General features: G+C 44.8%; 1 protein-coding gene across 3 annotated transcripts in view; it reads left to right on the top strand.

Annotated features, from left to right (window-relative positions):
- The first annotated feature begins 4,746 nt into the window (after positions 1-4,746).
- Positions 4,747-21,809, top strand: part of LOC115132513 (polypeptide N-acetylgalactosaminyltransferase 6-like) — a 29,380-nt gene continuing 12,317 nt past the window's right edge. Inside the window, exons 1-5 of one of the 3 annotated variants that reach the window (XM_029665244.2) lie at positions 4,747-4,934; positions 9,534-9,766; positions 9,877-10,160; positions 11,118-11,290; positions 14,042-14,191. In XM_029665244.2, coding sequence (XP_029521104.1) covers positions 9,560-9,766; positions 9,877-10,160; positions 11,118-11,290; positions 14,042-14,191 — 814 coding nt within the window. In that variant the 5' untranslated portion in view covers positions 4,747-4,934; positions 9,534-9,559. Of the gene's footprint in view, positions 4,935-9,192; positions 9,339-9,530; positions 9,767-9,876; positions 10,161-11,117; positions 11,291-14,041; positions 14,192-21,809 lie in introns of those variants that run through there. The other 2 variants (XM_029665242.2, XM_029665243.2) reach the window with 2 other exon arrangements.

Below are 21,809 nucleotides of genomic sequence, written 5' to 3'. Positions count from 1 at the left end.
ATGAACAACTGAAATGATTGACAACAAAGGCCACAGAAATCAACGTAACGTTCTTTGATTGCGGCGAACACTTACAGTATATTGATAATATGAAGGAGAACTGAGAAATCTGTCTTTGGTTGTGCACAGCGAATAAAGAGAGAGACCACACACACACACACGGGTTACAGTTACTAGTTACTTGTCCAAAATGTAGATTAACCCAACTCGGTAAAGTAATCTGATTACTTTCAGTTACTTTTGGATTACTTCCCCTTAAGAGGCGTGAGAAAAAAACTAAAAGGATCCATCAAACGCATTTGGTGTGACATCACAGTGGTCTCTGACATCACAGTGGTCTCTGACATCATAGTGGTCTCTGACATCATAGTGGTCTTGACATCATAGTGGTCTCTGACTTGTGGTCAGACTCATTCAGTTGGAACAAACTTAAATTTGCGCCTTTTTTCAAGGCTGAATTGAATGTCATTGATAATACAGGTGTCGTGATATATTTTTTTTTGTCAAACAACCTTTCTGAATTTCTAAGTAATCCAATAAATAATCATCTCCTTTTTTGCTGGTAACGTAACTGATTACTGTTCGTTTTTTTTGTGTGTGTAATCCGATTACATGTAACGAATTACATGTAACCCTACACACACACACACACACACACACACACACACACACACACACACACACACACACACACCAGTCTTGGGTTGGATTTCTGTGTTCCTTTCAGGGCCTCTATTGTGTGCAGGCTATCAAACCCACATAAGGTTGTTTTCTCTTTGCTAGGTATGATCAATTACTTTCTCTCTCTAGATGTATTTTTTGGTACAAGCCAAAACAAAAACTTTAGTGAAGGACAAACAAACAACTGCATTGGTGCCATGGTACTGGAGAGAGTTTTAACTGCTATGAGATGTTTTCTATGAAATAAGTATGTGAGTGTGTGTGTGTGTGTGTGTGTGTGTGTGTGTGTGAGAGAGAGAGGGGGTAACTGTATGTTCTCTTTAAAGGGGCACAACTTTTCACTGTGAGGTTTTTAAAGATACGGTATGACAAATGGAGTGTACCCAAATGGCACCCTATTCCCTATATAGTGCACAACTTTAGACCACAGCCCTATGGACCCTATTCCCTATATAGTGCACTACTTGTGACCAGACACCTATGCACCCTATTCCCTATATAGTGTAATACTTTAGACCAGAGCCTTATGCACCCTATTCCCTATATAGTGTACTACATTTGACCTGAGCCCTGTGGGTCCTGGTAGTGCACTATGGGCCCTGGTCAATAGAAGTACACTATGTAGCGAATAGGATGCCATTTGGGATGTAGAAATAGTTTCTTGCCAAAATGATTGCATGTGTGTTGTTATTATATCTTATACTTTGGAGTTGTGTTCATTCCTGATTTTCATTTTTGTTGATTTTATTTGTATTTTTTAAATCACCTTTACTTCATGTATTTAATTAAAATGTTCTGTGATTATGATTGCAATTCCATTCCAACCCTAAATGTATAAAAACACTCATTGATTGTGGATTGTATTAAAACATATGGGCAGGAGGTGGTTGTCTACACATAGTAGGCCTACAGTACAATGTAATCAGAGAATAAACAACAGTTATTCTTTTAAGTCCACTAGCTGTTACCTTGAAATAAGGGTTACATCTATAGCAGTATCTGTACTACATAGTAGTTAACGCTATCTGATTTGGCAAGTAGAAGATGTTCGCATGACTGTCAATTGGATAAAAATCATCTGCTATATGGCACATCATTATATTATTATTATTATACAGTATAATAGTCTCTTTACCCCCGAAGGAGTACTGTATTTTGAAACTGTTATTTTATGAATGTACGTAAATCACTAAAGATATTGTACGTCTATGGTGACACTACTACTACTACTACTCGTTATTTTCGCAGTACTAACATTATCTACCTTGTATTGAAAGAAATGACCAGAAAGCCCAATGTGGGCTCCCAGGACAGGACAGGGATGTGACCTGTTCTTTTGCACCAACATGGCAAAAGGGTAGAGGGAGAGGAAGAGCTACTGCTGTGTTTATACTCTATGCCACTCTCTTCCCTTGGTACTCTGAGTCTCACCATACTGTATATCAGGGGAGGAGATTATATAGGGCCTACCATGGTGACTCGGGTTCTCTGTCTTATCTATCTTCTCCCTCAACCATTAGAAATGAAAGAATAAAGAGTGGAATAAAGAGTGGACTTGCCCAGTAAGAAATGACTTGTTTTTGTTTTCCAATGCAAAACGTTTAGCTACTGTTTGCCCTAATGAACACGAATGAGCCTGCTGATCCCCTGAGCAGCCTGTGTGTAGGAGGGAATGGATATCTGATTGATTGAAGTGGATTTGTTTCCTCCTTTTATTTGGTATTTTTTCCCCATTAGTCTCTTATTGTATTTGAGTTGAAAGGTCAACAAAATAATGTTGGTTTGTTTGTTTTTCCATTCCAAAAATAACACTATACCAGAATTGAAGAAATTCAATGGTATTCTCGTTTGATTTCCCCTTGATACAAAATCAATAAATGGCTGTTTTGTATTATTGATGATTGTCATTCAGTTATTATTCAATCAATGTCTGCCCCTAATCAATGTGCTATGTTAACCTATGTGTTTTGCTGCTGTTTCATTGCAATGCACATTTTAGTCAAATAATAAGTTAGTGAAGTTATTGGTAATGTCATGTTCATAATAATGGGTAACACGTTTTTTCATTTTGATCATTTAGCAGATGCTCTGATCCAGAGCGATTTGGGGTTAAGTACCTTGCTCAAGGGCACATCGACAGATTTTTCACCTAGTCGGCTCAGGGATTCGAATCAGCAACCTTTCGGTTACTGGCCCAATGCTCTTCACCGTTGGGCTACCTGCCACCAGTTGCTACTATACCCCCTGTCAACTAAACATTAATAATAACTGTAGTAACAACACTGTAGTCACATAGGAATTTCTACGTAACTACATGGTTTTAGAATGCGAGTTAGCCTCGTTGCACCATCCTGATCCCGCCAGCTAACATAACATTAGGCGCAGCGGTCTAAGGCACTGCATCTCAGTGCTAGAGGCATCACTACAGACCCTGGTTCAATTCCAGGCTGTATCACAACTGGCCGTGATTGGGAGTCCCATAGGGCGCCGCACAGTTGGCCCAGCGTCGTCGGAGTAGGCTGTCATTGTAAATAAGAATTTGTTCTTAACTGACTTGACTAGTTAAATAAAGGTTACAATTTTTTTTATCAGTTTTGCTATATGGATTAAGTGAAACTAAACCAGAGCACAGCAGTAAGCATGGTGGATTAGGATACGGCTAGCAGGGTTGGGATCAATTCATTTAAATTCCAGTCAATTCAGGGTTTTTATTTCTCAACACACCACACAGAAAGGAATAGCTAGTACCACTGGAGGGCAATGTAAGACCTCCCATACTTTCACTCTTCTGCCTTATTCACCAGTCAACTGAGAGAACTAAATCAGTTTGATTATCCAATAATTGTCTTTTGACGACAGACCAATAGGCAATTAGTTGAACAATTTAATTTACTGCAATAGATGGAATTCCTATGCGGTATCATTCAATCTCAACTCTGGACCTTGAAGCCAGTTCTACTGCATTTTTTTCATTGTTCCCCTTTAATCAGGGACTGACTTAGACCTGGGACATCAGGTGTGTGCAATTAATTATCAGCAGGCCCCAGACCTCATAGGGTAAGAATTAAATACCCCTGCCCTATATAGTGCACAAATGTTGACCAGGTTCCTATGGGGACACACCATGGTTTTGGTAGACTATCGTGTTGGTGGAATGTCAGAGTTCCACAAGCAATGTCAATCAACTGTCTGCGATCAAGATTTAGACCTTGTGCATTAAGCTGAGAGATGGAGGCAAGCAAGTGGCTTCTCAATGTCTGAAGTTAAATCCCAAATGGCATCCTATTACCTATACAGTGCAGTACTTTGGACCAGAGCCCTATTGGCCTTGGTCAAAATTAGTGCAATAGGGAATAGGGTGCCATTTGGAACAAAACAGAATAGATCAGTCTACAGTTTCAAGACGGCAGTAGTGGAGATGGTATTTAATATCTTTCACATGAATAATATAACTATGTTGAAGTAATGGCTGTGTTAACTTAGACCACAGCAATCTATGTTGAGCATTAATTAAACAATGTGTCACGCCCTGACCATAGAGAGCCCTCAGTTCTCTATGGTGTTTAGATCAGAGCATGACTGTGGGGGTTATCTAGTTTATAGATTTCTAGGTTGGTGGTTTGTGTGGTTCCCAATTAGAGGCAGCTGGTAATCGTTGCCTCTAATTGGGGATCATATTTAGGTAGGCTTTTTCCCCACCAGCATTTGTGGGATATTGTTTGTGTTAGTGTGTTTGAGCACTACGTCGTCTTGGTCAATTTTTGTTTCACTTTGTAATTAAAGATGTGGAACTCAATTCACGCTGCGCCTTGGTCCGATAATTTTCAAGAACGTGACACAATGTGAATTATTTTTCCAGCTGCCAAATGGCTAATCTAATCCTTTTGAAAATCAGAGTGATTTTGATGTAGAATAAATGAATCTAGGCTTCAGATGTTTTAAAGTTGTATTCCTGGTTGCAAAGTAACAGTAGACAAGCCCATAGACCTGACGGACCGTCACAGTCCGCTCTGTGTCAGTGACGTGGAGTTGAGTTTTCTTTAGGACCCTGCAGACGGCAGTTAATCATTTCAACGAACGGCACCTGTTCGGTTCAAAGGGGAAATCGGGAAGCCACGGTGTTTGTGCTAGTGTATCCTTTTCGCGCTGAGTAAAATAAACTTTTAAAATGAATACCTACGTCTATCTTATTTGCAATACTAAATAAAGTGCCTCGCAAAGCCGTCTCTTCAAATTTGTGAACAGGTTCCAAGGTAAGAAAGAAAGCTCTCCGGGAGACAACGCATCATTGCATCTGTCTTGTATCGTACTATGAACGGTTTTTCCCCTTGTGCACCAGAACGGCTACATTTGTATTGCAATAAAGTTACGTTACTGTATGTAATTTCATGTGAGACACTTATACAACAAGAAACGATAGGGATAGTGGCAGCTTATGTTATTTTATCCTATGTCATACATTTAGTTATTTTGTTGTTTGTGTAAATCACAAAGGGAAAGCTTACTTTTTAAAACTAACTCAAGTCATATTTTATACGCTATAGTCAAATACTTCCTGATCATTTTGTCACAACCAATTTCCTGCTTCTAGCATCATCTTACAACGACGAGCTGGAACAGATCTTAGATGAGGCAACGTGTTTAAAAACCACTCAAATTTACTTGGGAATTAAATGAGAGTTCAGTTTAGGGCTCACAGTGCCTTCAATAATTCTATGGTTATTTACTTTCAAAAGCCTATTTAGTATAGTAGTGTAACAATGTTGCAGTTTCATGTTCACGTGGTGTCTATAGTATCTAGCAGTAGTATGGATGGTATACATCACTCCTCGCCGCTGTTGCCATCCCTTTGTACTGTTTCTGGTATGTAAATGACTGGTTAACCAGATTTATGGGTGGTCTTCCTATTCTCACTGCATAGTGCTATTTGGATAATACACCATTTATATAGTGCTTTACAATAGTAGAAACTAAACGTAAAAAGGAGAATAAAACCAAACACCAGACTAACATCAGAAAGAAACAGAGAAGGGGAATGGCTAATGGAGGGCATGAGTGAACGAGTAGGTGTTGTGTGTCAGAGGGGGAGTGTGTGTGTGTGTGTGGGGGGGGGGGGGTAAGCTTAGGCCATGGTGAACAGGTGAGGCTTTAAGAGGGACTGAAAGATGGTGATGGTCTCAGTCATGGTTGGAGCAACCCTGGAAAAGGCCCGGTCACCAGAACACTGGAGCTTGGACCTGGGAAGCAGCAAGGTGGCCTGCTGTGGTGGAACAGAACTAGTTGGAGCTTATGGAGGGAGCTTGAGTTGCATTTGTCAAGATGGGAGATGAACGCGTGGATCAGGTTTTCAGCAGCAGGACAGCAAAGGGAGGACCTGACTTTGGCATTAATGCTGAGGTGGAAGAATGAGGTGTTGACAGTCTGTCGGGATATGGTGGACGAAGGAGAGGGTGGAGTCCAGGATTATGCCAAGGTTGCATGTGTGTGGAGAGGGAGAGACAATGGTATCATCAATGGTTTCCAACTTTGCTGAGTGTGGTTTTGGTTCCTATGAGGAAGTTCGGTTTTTGTCACTGTTTAGCTTGAGGAAGTTGTGTTGCATTCAGGTTTGTATTTCAGAGGCAGTATTCAATGTGGGTCAGAGGTGGGTTGAGGAAGGACTTGGTGCTGAGGTAGCCCTGGGTGTCGTTGGCGTAACAAAGGAAGTCAAGGTTGAATGGCAGAGGATCTGACCGGGGGAGGAAGAGATGAGGAAGAGTAAAAGACCAAGCACAGAGCCCTGTTACGGCCCTTCCAAACAGTGCAGATTATATCCAAATAATAGAAAGATAACACTAAGAATAAATACACAATGAGTAACAATAACTTGGCTGTATACACAAAGTACCAGTACAGAGTCGATGTGCAGTGGTACGAGTGCCCCCAACACCCAGGCCCTTCACCAGGTAGTTGAGGTAGATCAACTCAGCAAAAAAAGAAACGTCCCTTTTTCAGGACCCTGTCTTTCAAAGTTAATTCGTAAAAATCCTAAATAACTTCACAGATCTTCATTGTGAAGGGTTTAAACACTGTTCCCGATGCTTGTTCAATGAACCATAAACAATGAATGAACATGCACCTATGGAACGGTCGTGAAGACATTAACAGCTTACAGGCGGTAGGCAATTAAGGTCACAGTTATGAAAACTTAGGACATTGAAGATACCTTTCTACTGACACAAAAACACAAAAAGCAAGATGCCCAGGGTCCCTGCTCATCTGCGTGAACTTGCCTTAGGCATGCTGCAAGGAGGCATGAGGACTGCAGATGTGGCCAGGGCAATAAATTGCTATGTCCGTACTGTGAGGCGCCTAAGACAGCGCTACAGGGAGACAGGACAGACAGCTGATCATCCTCGCAGTGGCAGACCACGTGTAACAACATCTGCACAGGATTGGTACATCCAAACATCACACCTGCGGGACAGGTACAGGATGGCAACAACAACAGCCTGAGTTACACCAGGAACCCACAATCCCTCCATCAGTGCTCAGACTGTCCGCAATAGGCTGAGAGAAGCTGGACTGAGGGCTTGTAAGCCTGTTGTAAGACAGGTCCTCACCAGACATCACCAACAGCAATGTCGCCTATGGGCACAAACCCACCGTCGCTGGACCAGACAGGACTGGCAAAAAGTGCTCTTCACTGACGAGTCACGGTTTTGTCTCACCAGGGGTGATGGTCGGATTCGCGTTTATCGTTGAAGGAATGAGCGTTACACCGAGGCCTGTACTCGGGAGCGGGATCGATTTTGGAGGTGGAGGGTCCGTCATGGTCTTGGGCGGAGTGTCACAGCATCTTCGGACTGAGCTTGTTGTCATTGCAGGCAATCTCAACGCTGTACTCTGGCCTTCTTTAAGATGGGGGTGACTGCAGCTGTTTTGTAGTCTGACAATGGGTGAGGGAGAGGTTGATGTACAGTAGGTAAGATCTGGACAAAGAGCAGGCAGGCTTCAATGAGAACTGTGGGTAGAGGATCCAGGGAGCAGGTTGTAATCTTCGATGGCATGACGAGTTTTGAGGGAGAGTCAATGGGGGGAGAATGTGGAGAGTCGGTTTCAGAGGTGACTGTTGGGAGGTTGACGGGGAGGGGCAGCAGAGGCAGATTGATCGGTCAGTGATGTTTATTTTGGTGATCTTGACAAACTAAAGGAAGGAGTTGCAGAGTTCAGTGGAGGGAGAAGAGAAGAGAAAGTGTCATCACAGGCTGAAGTAGTTTGCTTACTTATATTTGGCCTAGCATTCACTGGCTTTGAAGTACTGGTACAGTATTGTTATAGTACAAATTCAGTCTATTATTTGTTAATAAAACAGTTGTCCAAGAACTTTGTAACAAAATATTAACATTTTGACATCTGGATGGTTATTTGTTACGGTTCAAACATTAATGACATTTTATTGGAAGGGCAAACTTTATATTAGAAGTTGTTCTGAACACATTTTCCATACTACATGGTAGAACTAGAAAGAGTCCTCTTTCTTCACATGGCATGTAACCGACGTCCAGCATAAAAACAAGCCAAACAGACTGTTAACATTCCACATTCGAGTCAGTAGTGCTCTGTGTGGCCAATGTTGGGCACTTGAACCACGAGAGTGTATTGAATCAATGATGGAAGTAGGCTTTCCTTGAGAGGACTGGCTTAAATGAATGAGAGTTGTTAAGAGGTCCTAAGCCATGTTCACCGAAGCCTGTCATTATTGTGATTGATTGACCCCCTCGTAAAGCAGGATGTGTTGAATAGCCTGAGTCCAATATCTGTTTGTGTGGTCTTGCCAGCTCCATTGAATGACTAATGGATTTGTCACGACAGCACAAACCAAGCCATATTCACTAGGAACGATTCAAAATTAAATGTTTTTTTGTCACATGCGCCGAATACAACCGTTGTAGACCTTACAGTAAAATGTTTACTTACAAGCCGTTAAACAACAATGCAATTTTAAGAAAAATAATTGTTAAAAGTATTTACTGAAATAAACTGAAATAAAAAATATATTAAATAAATTAGAAAAATAACAAATAATTAATGGCTAGTTGTGGAGCTGAATTTATCCATGTGTGTTTGTCATTAGTCGTGTGTGTGTGTTATGTGAGGCGTCATTCATTAATGTGTGTGGGAGCTGCTCAGTCAGCCGACAGCTGAAGGCCCACAAGGTGAAACACACATCCGGGAGGGGGAGGGGAGGGTATGACCGGTGTTTACATGGACAGGTGTGTTCTTGGCTGGGGCAGGTGAGTGCAGGCAGGTATGATTTGAATTTAAAGTGGACACATTTGAAATACATAGTTGCTTCAGCCAATTGAAATCAACAATAAAATGGTAAAAATGATTGAGGACAACAGACATATTGTGGTTCTCAGGTGTTAATAAGTCCAGGGGTGTTCTCTGGCTGGAGCAGGTGTTAATAGGTCACTCTCTTCTCTCTACCCACGCCGCGTGTGTGTTGTGTGTGTGGCTATTCCTCTGGGACTCCTCGTCCACCCAGGAAAGAGAAAGCGCGAGAGAGAGAGTAGCTATGACAGTGGATGAGTGCTATGAGAGTTGCTAGGTACACGCATAGTACAGGCTGGTTAAGAAGAGCTGACTGGTCCACATCTTTTGACATTTAGCAGGTAGTTATTATAGACATCTGTTTTTGGGTAGAACTACATTTTAAAACTGCAATAGATTCACCTTGGTAATGAAAATATTTTTTGTTTGAGTCTATTTAAGAAAATTGCAGATATTCTTGAATAGTTCTTTGCTGCCATTACTAAATAATACCTCCAGTTTTAAATTATCTATTTTCTCCCCCCTCTTTCCAGCAGCGGCCATTTTGCATTGACCCACCACCATGCGTCTGTTCCTGCGTCGGCGCTTGTCCCTCCTGAAGCTGGCCCTGGCTGGGGGGACTCTGTTTATGGTTGTCCTTGTCATACTCCAGAAAGACGTGGGTATCAGCTCCAATTCTGTCCAGGACCCCTGGTTCCAAGACCTGGTGGAACGCAAGGAGAGAGTGCTGGTGATGGTCCGAGGAGCAGTCAACAACCTGGGCTTCCAGGTACCTTTATGAGTCCTTTTGGTGGGGGGGGGGGCTTTTGAATTATTTTTCTTGCATTATATAATAATTTAAATAAAATGAAGAAAACGAATAATAACCTGGGCTTCCAGATTGGAGCTCCCCAGCCTCCACCGGTAGAGGAGCAGCAGGCCACCTCAGACCGCAACTGTCCTCCAGGTCACTACACCCAAGCAGAGTTGAAGCCAGTCCTGGAGAGGCCCCAACAGGACCCCAAGGGGCCCGGGGCAGATGGGACAGGCTATGAGAAAGACAAGATGACACCAGAGGAGGAGAAAGAGAAGGAAGATGGGATGACTGTTAACTGTTTCAACCAGTTCTCCTCCGACAGGATCTCCCTCAGCCGTAGCCTAGGAGACGACACCCGGCCACCAGAGTAAGACTATGTCCCAATTATCTCTCCTTCTTGTTCACTTCCCTTCACTGATTTGAAAGGAAATGGCTTGTGTAAGAAATGTAGTGGAAGCTCCCATTAGCCCATGTCTCCACCAATCCAATGCTTTTAGACTGACAGTTTTTTCCTAAAAGCTTTCAAGTTATATTTCAATCACTTTGGTTTACACTACCGGTCAAATGTTTTAGGACACCTACTCATTCAAGGGTTTGTCTTTATTTTTTACTCTTTTCAACATTGTAGAATAATGGTGAAGACATCAAAACTATGAAATAACACATATGGAATCATGTAGTAACCCAAATATATTTTATATTTGAGATTCTTCAAATGGCCACCCTTTGCCTTGATGACAGCTTTGCACACTCTTGGCATTCTCTCAACCAGCTTCATGAGGTAGTCACCTGGAATGCATTTCAATTAACAGGTGTGCCTTTTTTACAGTTAATTTGTGGAATTTCTTTCCTTCTTAATGCATTTGAGCCAATCAGTGGTGTTGTGACAGGTCTGAAACCAACAAGACCCTAAACAGCTTCTACCCCCAAGCCATAAGACTGCAAAGTAGTTTGTTAAATAGTTCGTCATTACCCAGACTATCTACAATGACCCATTTTTGACAATAACTCTTTTGACTCATCCCATACACTGCAGCTACTGTTTTGTCTATCCTGTTGCCTAGTCACTTTACCTAAATCTATATATCTACCTCGTACCACTGCACATCAACTCGGTACTGGTACTCTGTATATATAGCCAAGTTATCATTACTCATTGTGGATTTATTCCTTGTGTTATTATTTAAAACATGTTCTCTCTAAATTGTAGGGAAGGGCCAATAATTAAGTAGTTCACTGTTAGTCTAAATCTGTTGTTTTGATGCATGTGACAAATACAATTTGGTTTGATTTGACACAGTCTTGCCCTGTCTTTTCTTCCCAGGTGTGTGGAGCGTAAGTTCCGCCGCTGTCCTCCTCTCCCCACCACCAGTGTAATCATAGTGTTCCACAACGAGGCCTGGTCCACCCTGCTGCGTACCGTCTACAGTGTCCTCCACACCTCCCCTGCTGCCCTGCTCACTGAGATCATCATGGTGGACGACGCCAGCACTGCAGGTTGGAATCTTTCAGGGCTTTACTGTTGCCTAGCTACAGTCCTGTTAATGACATGGGGCAAAACTTAGGGCAGTGATAATTGATCAATTCGTATAATTGATTAGTGGACAATGCCAGCACCACAGGTGGACATGAGGGCTCAAGAACTGGAGCCTGACACCATGGGTGGACTAAGAGTAGGAGATAGATAGGCCTTGGTTTAGAGCTTGACGCCATCAGGCCTTGCTTGACACCACCGGCTCTTAGAGTAAAACATACTGCGGGGCCTGGGTCGTTCATTAGAACACATCTTAGCCAAGCATTTTGCCATAGATAATTAAATGCATTCCTTGTTTCTGAGCGTGTTCTTCGATTTCTTGTCTACGGATCACAACTCCGTTTCAGAGCAAAGCATGTGTGACTTCATATACACAGGCAGCTCAATTCTGATCTTTTTCACTTATTGGTCTTTTGACCAATTGGATCTGAAAAATACCTGATGTGAAAACATCTGATGTGATTGGTCAAAAGACCAATAAGTGGGGAAAATATTGCTGCCTGTGTAAACGCAGCCTACCATTATTATTAGACTGTTAACGTGTCAATGACTGTGATCATCTCATTCTGAAACTGGGTGTTCCCTTATGAACAGGAAGTGACATTGGCATAGCGTCAGTAATAAAGACTAAAAGAGGAGTGTTGGTTAACTACAGTATAACTGCTCCTGGACCTTGGAACCGCTTCTATCTCCACCCGTCTTTATCGGTTCAGTTTAATCTCCCTGTTTTAACGACCGTCTTTTCTAAATATGACTGGATGTGGTTGCATGTGGTAACAGTCCTATGCCATTACATTTAGACAGCATGTGGTTACAGTCCTATGCCATCACATTTAGACAGCATGTGGTAACAGTCCTATGCCATCACATTTAGACAGCGTGTGGTTACAGTCCTATGCCATCACATTTAGACAGCATGTGGGAACAGTCCTATGCCATCACATTTAGACAGCATGTGGTTACAGTCCTATGCCATCACATTTAGACAGCATGTGGTTACAGTCCTATGCCATCACATTTAGACAGCATGTGGTTACAGTCCTATGCCATCACATTTAGACAGCATGTGGTTACAGTCCTATGCCATCACATTTAGACAGCATATGGTTACAGTCCTATGCCATCACATTTAGACAGCATGTGGTTACAGTCCTATGCCATCACATTTAGACAGCATGTGGTTACAGTCCTATGCCATCACATTTAGACAGCGTGTGGTTACAGTCCTATGCCATCACATTTAGACAGCGTGTGGTTACAGTCCTATGCCATCACATTTAGACAGCGTGTGGTTACAGTCCTATGCCATCACATTTAGACAGCATGTGGTTACAGTCCTATGCCATCACATTTAGACAGCATGTGGTTACAGTCCTATGCCATCACATTTAGACAGCGTGTGGTTACAGTCCTATGCCATCACATTTAGACAGCATGTGCTAACAGTCATATGCCATCACATTTAGACAGCGTGTGGTTACAGTCCTATGCCATCACATTTAGACAGCGTGTGGTTACAGTCCTATGCCATCACATTTAGACAGCGTGTGGTTATAGTCCTATGCCATCACATTTAGATAGCGTGTGGTAACAGTCCTATGCCATCACATTTAGACAGCGTGTGGTTACAGTCCTATGCCATCACATTTAGACAGCGTGTGGTAAGTCCTATGCCATCACATTTAGACAGCATGTGGTTACAGTCCTATGCCATCACATTTAGACAGCATGTGGTTACAGTCCTATGGCATCACATTTAGACAGCATGTGGTAACAGTCCTACGCCATCACATTTAGACAGCATGTGGTTACAGTCCTATGCCATCACATTTAGACAGCATGTGGTTACAGTCCTATGCCATCACATTTAGACAGCATGTGGTTACAGTCCTATGCCATCACATTTAGACAGCATGTGGTTACAGTCCTATGCCATCACATTTAGACAGCATGTGGTAACAGTCCTATGCCATCACATTTAGACAGCATGTGGTAACAGTCCTATGCCATCACATTTAGACAGCATGTGGTTACAGTCCTATGCCATCACATTTAGACAGCATGTGGTTACAGTCCTATGCCATCACATTTAGACAGCATGTGGTTACAGTCCTATGCCATCACATTTAGACAGCATGTGGTTACAGTCCTATGCCATCACATTTAGACAGCATGTGGTTACAGTCCTATGAACACACCCCTGCTCTCTGTCAGTTCCCTAGAGATGTTGTTCTAATGCTGTGTTCATAACATCTTGTAAATACAAGTATACGACCGGGAAAAATTAACTTGAATGCCCCTCTAACCCGTGGAAAATACGTCTATCATGGCTGAGCTCAGATTTCTCCCACATGCTGAACTCAGACGTCACATACAGTACTAAGGAAATTACCGCCAACAGCTTTTTCGGCAATAAACAACAACAAAACATTTTAACATAATCTATTAATATGGTTTTTCAACGCTATAATTTGTTTACGAGCATGATAGCTGTACTTTTAGTTTATGGTTGACGCAGCCTGCTTGCCATTTCGCCATGAGGCATTTTCAAGGAGTTCAAAGCATGTGAACGCACACAACTCGTTCCCATTTTACAAGTAGTATTTTGTGAGTTTCCCGTTTTGTTATGAACACAGCATTAACCTTCTGTCATTAACCCCCATGCCTGAAGAAAATAGTTTAATATCAGGTATGTGTTTCCTTCTTCCTACCAGAGCACCTAGGGACTCGGCTGGATGAGTATGTGAAACAGCTGAATATAGTGAAGGTGGTGAGACAGCAGGAGAGGAAGGGCCTGATCACAGCCAGGCTCCTGGGGGCCAGTGGGGCACTGGGACAGACTCTCACCTTCCTGGACGCACACTGTGAGTAGTGATGGTTGGATGAATGAATGAATGAATGAATGCAGGGTGGCCCATTGAGAGAGTCTCACCTTCCTGGACCCACACTGTGAGTATTGATGGGTGGATGAATGAATGAATGAATACTGGCCCAGGGAATGGGAGGCCCAGGGACAGACACTCTCCTTCCTGGATGCACACTGTGACTAGCTACTGTATATGCAAGAGTTGGTATGGTTTCAAATCAAGCCACGACCTCCTCATCCTACCTAGGTGGAGGGGGTGAAATGGAAGGATAGGTGGAGGGGGTGAAATGGAAGGATAGGTGGAGGGGTGAAATGGAAGGATAGGTGGAGGGGGTGAAATGGAAGGATAGGTGGAGGGGGTGAAATGGAAGGATAGGTGGAGGGGGTCAAATGGAAGGATAGGTGGAGGGGTGAAATGGAAGGATAGGTGGAGGGGGTGAAATGGAAGGATAGGTGGAGGGGGTGAAATGGAAGGATAGGTGGAGGGGTCAAATGGAAGGATAGGTGGAGGGGTCAAATGGAAGGAAAGGTGGAGGGGGTCAAATGGAAGGATAGGTGGAGGGGGTCAAATGGAAGGATAGGTGAAGGGGGTGAAATGGAAGGATAGGTGGAGGGGTCAAATGGAAGGATAGGTTGAGGGGGTCAAATGGAAGGATAGGTGGGGGGGTCAAATGGATGGATAGGTGGAGGGGGTCAAATGGAAGGATAGGTGGAGGGGGTCAAATGGAAGGATAGGTGGAGGGGGTCAAATGGAAGGATAGGTGGAGGGGGTCAAATGGAAGGATAGGTGGAGGGGGTCAAATGGAAGAATAGGTGGAGGGGGTCAAATGGAAGGATAGGTGGAGGGGTCAAATTGAAGGATAGGTGGAGGGGGTCAAATGGATGGATAGGTGGAGGGGGTCAAATGGAAGGATAGGTGGAGGGGGTCAAATGGAAGGATAGGTGGAGGGGGTCAAATGGAAGGATAGGTGGAGGGGGTCAAATGGAAGGATAGGTGGAGGGCGTCAAATGGAAGGATAGGTGGAGGGGGTCAAATGGAAGGATAGGTGGAGGGGGTCAAATGGAAGGATAGGTGGAGGGGGTCAAATGGTTCCCATGAGATCAATCCATTTACAACCATTGTGCTACATCTATGTATTTTTTAAAAATGTTTAGTACAGATGAACTACCTATAATCTAATAACTGAGTTTATAAACGACTTTTAAACCCTTTATAAATCATGTTATGTATATATTATTGTAAAGTGTTAAAGGTATGTGTTAATGTTTGTACCAAGAGGTTTCCCCGCTGTCTGCCTGTGATATCTATATCGAGTTCTTTAAAGCAGTGTTTCCTGGTCCTGGTCCTGGGGACTCAAAGGGGTGGACATTAGAGTTGTTGCCCTCGCACCTCATACACCTGATTGAGATCATCAAATTGATGACTTGATTAGTGTAATGAAGTGTGTTAGTACTAGAACAAAAGCAGAAATGTTGGAGTCCCAAATACTAATATTGGGAAAAAGACCCAATGCAGCAGTTTTTATATCAAATAATTTGGGTAACAATGAATTACCTTACTGTAAAAGATTTCCATTAAAATGGTCAAAAATAGCTTTTTAGCAAAAAAGTGGTCTGAGTGGAAGGGGGAAAACTAGCTGTTATTGGCAGAGGTTTGGAACTATTTTTGTTATTGGTCTATTAACCAATTTACTGCAAAGTGATGTCACTATGGAAAGTTGAAACTCCCGACCACACAAACCTTCTGATTTAAAAGGTCCTGTGTAGATGTGTGTTTTCAACCAGAAACAGGAAAGAACACTGATAAAGAAAATAGTGGTTAGTGGCCTTAGGTCAGGACTAGTCGGTTTGTCTCGGTTAGATGTCCGTTGTAGATTGGGGTTCTCTTAGTAGTCAACAGTTGAAACCTGTTCTTCGGGTTACCCTGCTAGAACCTAGATGTGCAACACCATTCCACTCACGTATGCTTAGAGAGATGTAAAGTGGACTATAAATCCAGATACAAGGTGATAAAGGCATTGCATGGATATATATATATATATATATATACACTGTGGCCAGTTTATTAGGTAGTACCAGGTCAGACCCCGTAGCCTGAATACTTTGGTGCATGAAATGTTGCTCAATGGGTATCAAGGGACCTAACGTGTGCCAAGAAAACATTCCCCACACCATTATACTACCACCACCAGCCCGTACCGTCGACACCAGGCAGGATGGGGCCATGAACTCATGCTGATTACACCAAATCCTGACACTGCCATCATCATGACGCAACAGGAACCGGGATTCTTTGGACCAGGCAAAGTTTTTCCACTCCTCAATTGTTCAGTGTTGGTGATTGCGTGCCCACTGGAGCTGCTGCTTCTTGTTCTTGATAGGAGTGGAACCCAGTGTGGTCGTCTGCTGCAATAGCCCATCCATGACAAGGAACAACAAGTTGTGCATTCCGGGATGCTGTTCTGCACACCACTGTTTGTGGTCCGCTTGTTAGCTTGCCCGATTCTTGCATTTCTCCTTCGATCTCTCGTCAACGAGCTGTTTTCGCCGTTAACTGGATGGATGTTTTGTTTGTCGCAACATTCTCGGAGACGCAGCTTGTGATTGAAGAGCAGTAGACAAGGGACACATTGGAGGATAAAATAGGTACTGTTTTGTTCTGCGTGAAAAGCCCAGGAGACCGGCTGTTTCTGAGATACTGGAACCGGCGAGCCTGGCACTGACGATCATACAGTACCATGCTCAAAGTTGCTTAGGTCACTTGTTATGCCCATTCTAACGTTCAATCAAATAGTAACTGAATGGCCCGACACCTGTCTGCCTGCTTTATATAGCAAGTCGTGGCCACGTGACTCACTGTCTGTAGGAGCGAAACATTTTTGTAAACGTGGACATAATAAAGTGGCCACTGAGTTTATCCTACGAAGCAGGTTTGAGGAGTTAGCATAGGTAACTTAGCCTAGCGGTTAGAAAGTTGGGCCAGTAACCGAAAGGTGGCTAGTTTGAGTCACAGAGCCGACAAGGTGAAAAATCTGTCTGTGCCCTTTCTATGGCAACGAATCCTTCTGAACTAACCTGCTCCGGGGCAGGCTAACTCACGACTAAACTTCCCTGAATGAAATTACTGAGCCAAATTACTCAGTCACTTGGTTTTTTCTTTTCAATTGTTTTGGAAGAGAAGAGAACGAGCGCCATTCTCCTTGCGGAGATGGTGCTAAATACATCAACACGGTCGGTCCCTGGGATTGGGCTGGCCAACACGATTCGGTTTGCTTGGAAGGAAAAGGAGTTTGAGCCTTTAGGATGGGAATCCTTTGGAAGGATAATATTGATGGGGATTCTAAAGCTGACGGTGAAGGACGTGTTTTGTTTCCAAGGCAACTCGTTGGAGGGAGCATACGACGTTGCACTATATACAGAGGAAAAACACGATGATATCCTGAGAAGGGCAAGAGCAGTGGGAGGTGAGAGGCCGATGTGCCACTACGAAATAACAAGCCTGGCGAAGAATAACTTTAGGGTTGTAACTGTAAACATTTACAACCCTTACGTTAAGGACGAAGAGGTGAGGGCTTTTCTGGGGAGATACATGGATAACGTCTCCTCAGCAAGGCACCTCAAAGACTCCCTTGGGTTTTGGAATGGGAGGAGAGGCTTCCAGGCCCTCCTCAGAGAGGACTCAAGGGGACATGGTGGCTACCTCCATCCTCCTGCTATGTTCTTCCTAGGGGCTGACAGGGGGACGTTGTATTATGCACGTCAACCCCCATTTTGCAGACGCTGTATGGCCTATGGTCACATATTCGCCTCATGCAGTGCAAGAAAATGCAGATTTTGTGCATCTGAGGATCACGAGGCGAGGGATTGTGACAAGCCTAAGACGTGCCATGGGTGTGGCTCGTCAGCACACCTGTGGAGGGGGTGCCCGGCCCGTCAGAGGTCATATGCGTCTGCGGCTGGGGGGGAGCAGGAGCGGGGGATGGGGGAAGAAGAGGAGGGGAAGGAAGCACGCCTCATGACCAGAGTTCAGGTCCAGAGGGGAAGGGCACAAGGAAGGAGGAGGAGCCAGAAGCGGCGGATGGAAGAGAGAAGGAAACGGAAGGCACGGGAGTAGGAGAACCAGAAAAAGCGGCGGAAGAAGGCAACCGAGTGGAGGAGCATGAGAGAGAAGAAAGCGAGGGAGGAGTGGTGGAGAAGGAGACGGTGGAAGAGAAAGTGGACTGGGGGAAAGTGCCATGGTGGAAGAGATGAGGGGTATGGTGGAGGATGGAGATGGTGTGATGGAGGAAGAGGGGGGGATGTCGGGATTACGGATGGTGTTCTCACCGGTAGATATGGAGCAGGGGAGCATCGGGTGAGTCTCCTGTTTTATGTTTTTTCTGTCTGGGTTTAGAATTTGAGTGTATTACATGTATTTATTTTTCATGGAGTCTAATTTTACTTTTGTTAGTTTAAATGTAAAGGGGTCTAAGGGATTTTGTTAAGAGGAGGGCGGTTTTTAGTTATTTGGAGGGTGTGGGGTTTGATTTTTGTTTTTTACAGGAGGTTCACCTGAGGGATGGAGGGGATGTTATTAGGTTTAAGAGGGAGTGGGACAAGGGGGAGTCGGTTTGGGGTGTTGGGGGTGCACTCATCGGGGTAGGGATTTTGTGTGGGCACAGGGAGGTAAAAGTGGAGGATTCTTTTGTGGTAATGCAGGGGAGGGTTATAGGGGTGGATGTCACGATAAGGGATTGTAAATTTAGATTAGTGGTGGTGTATGGGCCACAGGTGGTGGCAGACAGGAGGGAGATGGTGGACTGTCTGACGCCCCTGTGTGTCACAAATAGGAAATTAGTGATAGGGGGATTTTAATACAGATTTAGGAAGAGGGGGATAGCAGTGCGGGCGCCATTGCCAGGCTAATGGCTTGCCATGGTCTGGTAGATGGTGGTCTGCACACTACTCCGAAAATGGACGGTCCTACATGGCGTAACTCCAGGGGGTTGAGCGGAGGCTCGACTATATTTTTGTACCCAGGTCTTTGGGTAAGTTGTCTGGGCGGCTGTTGCCTGTTTTCTTTTCGGATCACGACGGGGTGCTCCTGCAGGTGGGGTCGCCAGTCTGCCTCTTTGGTAGAGGGTACTGGAAGCTAGATCGGGATGTGCTGGAGGAGCAGGCTTTTGTTGACGGGTTTTATGGTTTCTTTTGAGGCTTGAGGGCCTCCGGTCCATGTTCGAGGGGTGTTAGAGTGGTGAGAATTAGTTAAGGTGAGGATTAGGGCTTTTATAATAGGGTATTGCAAGAGGAAAAAAAGGGAGGAGAGGAGGGAGGTGGATCGTATCCAGAGGTTAATTGAACTCGAATACGAGGCAGGCAACCTCGGCGGGTCATTTGACTGGGAGAGATCCGCAACCCTAAAGGCGCAGCTCAGGGAGTTGCAGGAGCGGAAGGCTCGAGCTTTCCTTGAGCGAGCGCATAGTGGCTTTCTAGAACATAATGAGACTTGTTCTGCTATGTTCTTTAAGTTGGTTAGGGCAAGACAGAGTAGGAAGGTAATGCATGGTGTTAGGGAAGAAAATGGTAGTATAGTTAGAGAACCAGAGGATATGGTCAGGGTGACAACTGATCATTTCCAAGGTTTATTTAAGGAAAGGGAAATAGATGTAGAGCAGGGAAATGTGTTTTTAGAACACTTGTCCAGGCGGTTGCCGGAGGACATTAGAGAAGTGATGGAGGCCCAGATCTCACTAGAAGAGGTTGAGAGCGCTCTTAGGAGGATGGGAAAAGGGAAGGTGCCTGGGATAGATGGGCTGCCGGCTGAGTTTTATCTCAAGTTTTGGGGTATACTTGGACCAGTGGTCCTCGAAGTCTTGAAGGCCATCCTTGAGACGGGGTCCCGGGGGATCAATGGCTGTTGGTGTGCTGTCACTTTTATATAAGAAGGGGGAAGTAACAGACCTTGGCAACTGGCGGCCGTTGACCATGCTGTGTGTAGATTACAAGCTACTTGCAAAGGTTTTAGCAGACCGGTTGCGCACAGTCCTTCCCTACGTCGTTCATGAGGATCAGACGTGCGGGGTAGAGGACCGCTCTATTAGATGGAACCTACAGTTAATCAGGGACTCCATCGCTTGGGTTGAAGATAGAGGTCTGCCTTTAATGGTAGCAGCGCTAGATCAGGCGAAAGCCTTCGATCGCGTGAATAGATCCTTTTTATTCAGAGTGTTAGGTCGATTAGGATTTGGGGAGAAGTTTATAGGATGGATTCGTACATTATATGTCGGAGCGGGGTGCCGAGTTAGTGTAAATAGTCACTTGGGTGATGTTTTTGACCTCTCGTCTGGGGTCAGGCAGGGTGCCCACTCTCGGCTCTCCTCTTCGTTCTGTACATGGAGCCTCTGGGGCTGCCATTAGGGCAGACACAGGGGTGGAAGGTTTGCTGATCCCTGGAAGTGGTGGGCTGCGTGTTAAGATGACGCAGTACGCCGACGACACTTCCTTGCTGTTGTGCAAGGACTCGTGCCTGACAAGGTCCCTTGCCATCTTTGGGGATTTCACCCGAGCGTCGGGAGCAGTTCTGAACCATGCAAAGTCTTCAGTCAAGTTTTTCGGAAGATGGCGCGGTAGAACGGATGTGCCTGGGGGGTTATCTCTCTGTGAGGGGGCCCTGAGGATTCTCGGGGTCCATTTTGAGACCTCCGGCTCAGCGACGCTAAACTGGAACATGCGTATCGCAGTGGTACAGAGGAAGCTAGCAATGTGGAAAGCTAGGTATTTGTCTTTTATGGGCAAAGTCCTGGTCCTAAAGGTGGATGTGTTGCCGTCTCTTTTGTATTTGGCATACATCTACCCATTGCCGGCTTGTCTGAGGAGGCCTCTAGTGAGGCTTGTGTTTCAGTTTATGTGGAGTGGCAGGTGCGAGTGGGTCGCCAGGGCACGCATGATCTGTCCCATCGGGGAGGGAGGTAGGGGGTACCACATTTCCCCCTCAAGCTGGACTCAATTTTTGTTTCCTTCTTGTTAACGGAGCTTGCTCAGCCAGTGATACACCCGTCCGGTTACCTCCTGCGGGTGTTTTTCTCGTATCAGGCGAGAAGCATAATGGTGTGGTCTAACACGGGTCCTCGGGCGGAACAGCTGCCGTGGCACTTTGGTCATGCGGCCAAGTGGCTGCGTGCGCACCCTGAGGTTGAAGTTGCCCGAGTAGGTTTAGATCACAGGCACCTGTACGAGGAGGTCAGAAAGGCAGGAGTCCGGCGCCTGTAGTGGGCATCTCGGAAGTGGTCTGGGAGGGAGTGCAGGCGCGGGGTCTGGATAACAGGCTCAAGGACCTGAATTGGTTGAGCCTTCATAAGTGTTTGCCGGTACGTTCCATCTTGTACCGGTATAATTTGGTGCAATCCCCCACCTGTCTAAGATCCTCTTGTGGCAGGGAGGAGACTGTGCGCCATGTCTTTTGGGACTGTGCCTTTGCCGGAGTAGTATGGGCTAGGGCACGGGTGTTGTTAGGTTTGGTAAAGGGGGATTTTGTATTGACGTGGGCCAGGTTAGAGAGGGGTGTAGGGAGAGCGAGAGGGACGGATAGAGACAGGTTTCTGCTCTGGCTTCTCATGAGTCTCTTTAAACGGGGGCTG

Source organism: Oncorhynchus nerka, linkage group LG7 (assembly GCF_034236695.1).
Source record: "Oncorhynchus nerka isolate Pitt River linkage group LG7, Oner_Uvic_2.0, whole genome shotgun sequence".
NCBI lineage: Eukaryota > Metazoa > Chordata > Actinopteri > Salmoniformes > Salmonidae > Oncorhynchus > Oncorhynchus nerka.
This window is presented reverse-complemented; position numbering and strand designations above follow the sequence as displayed.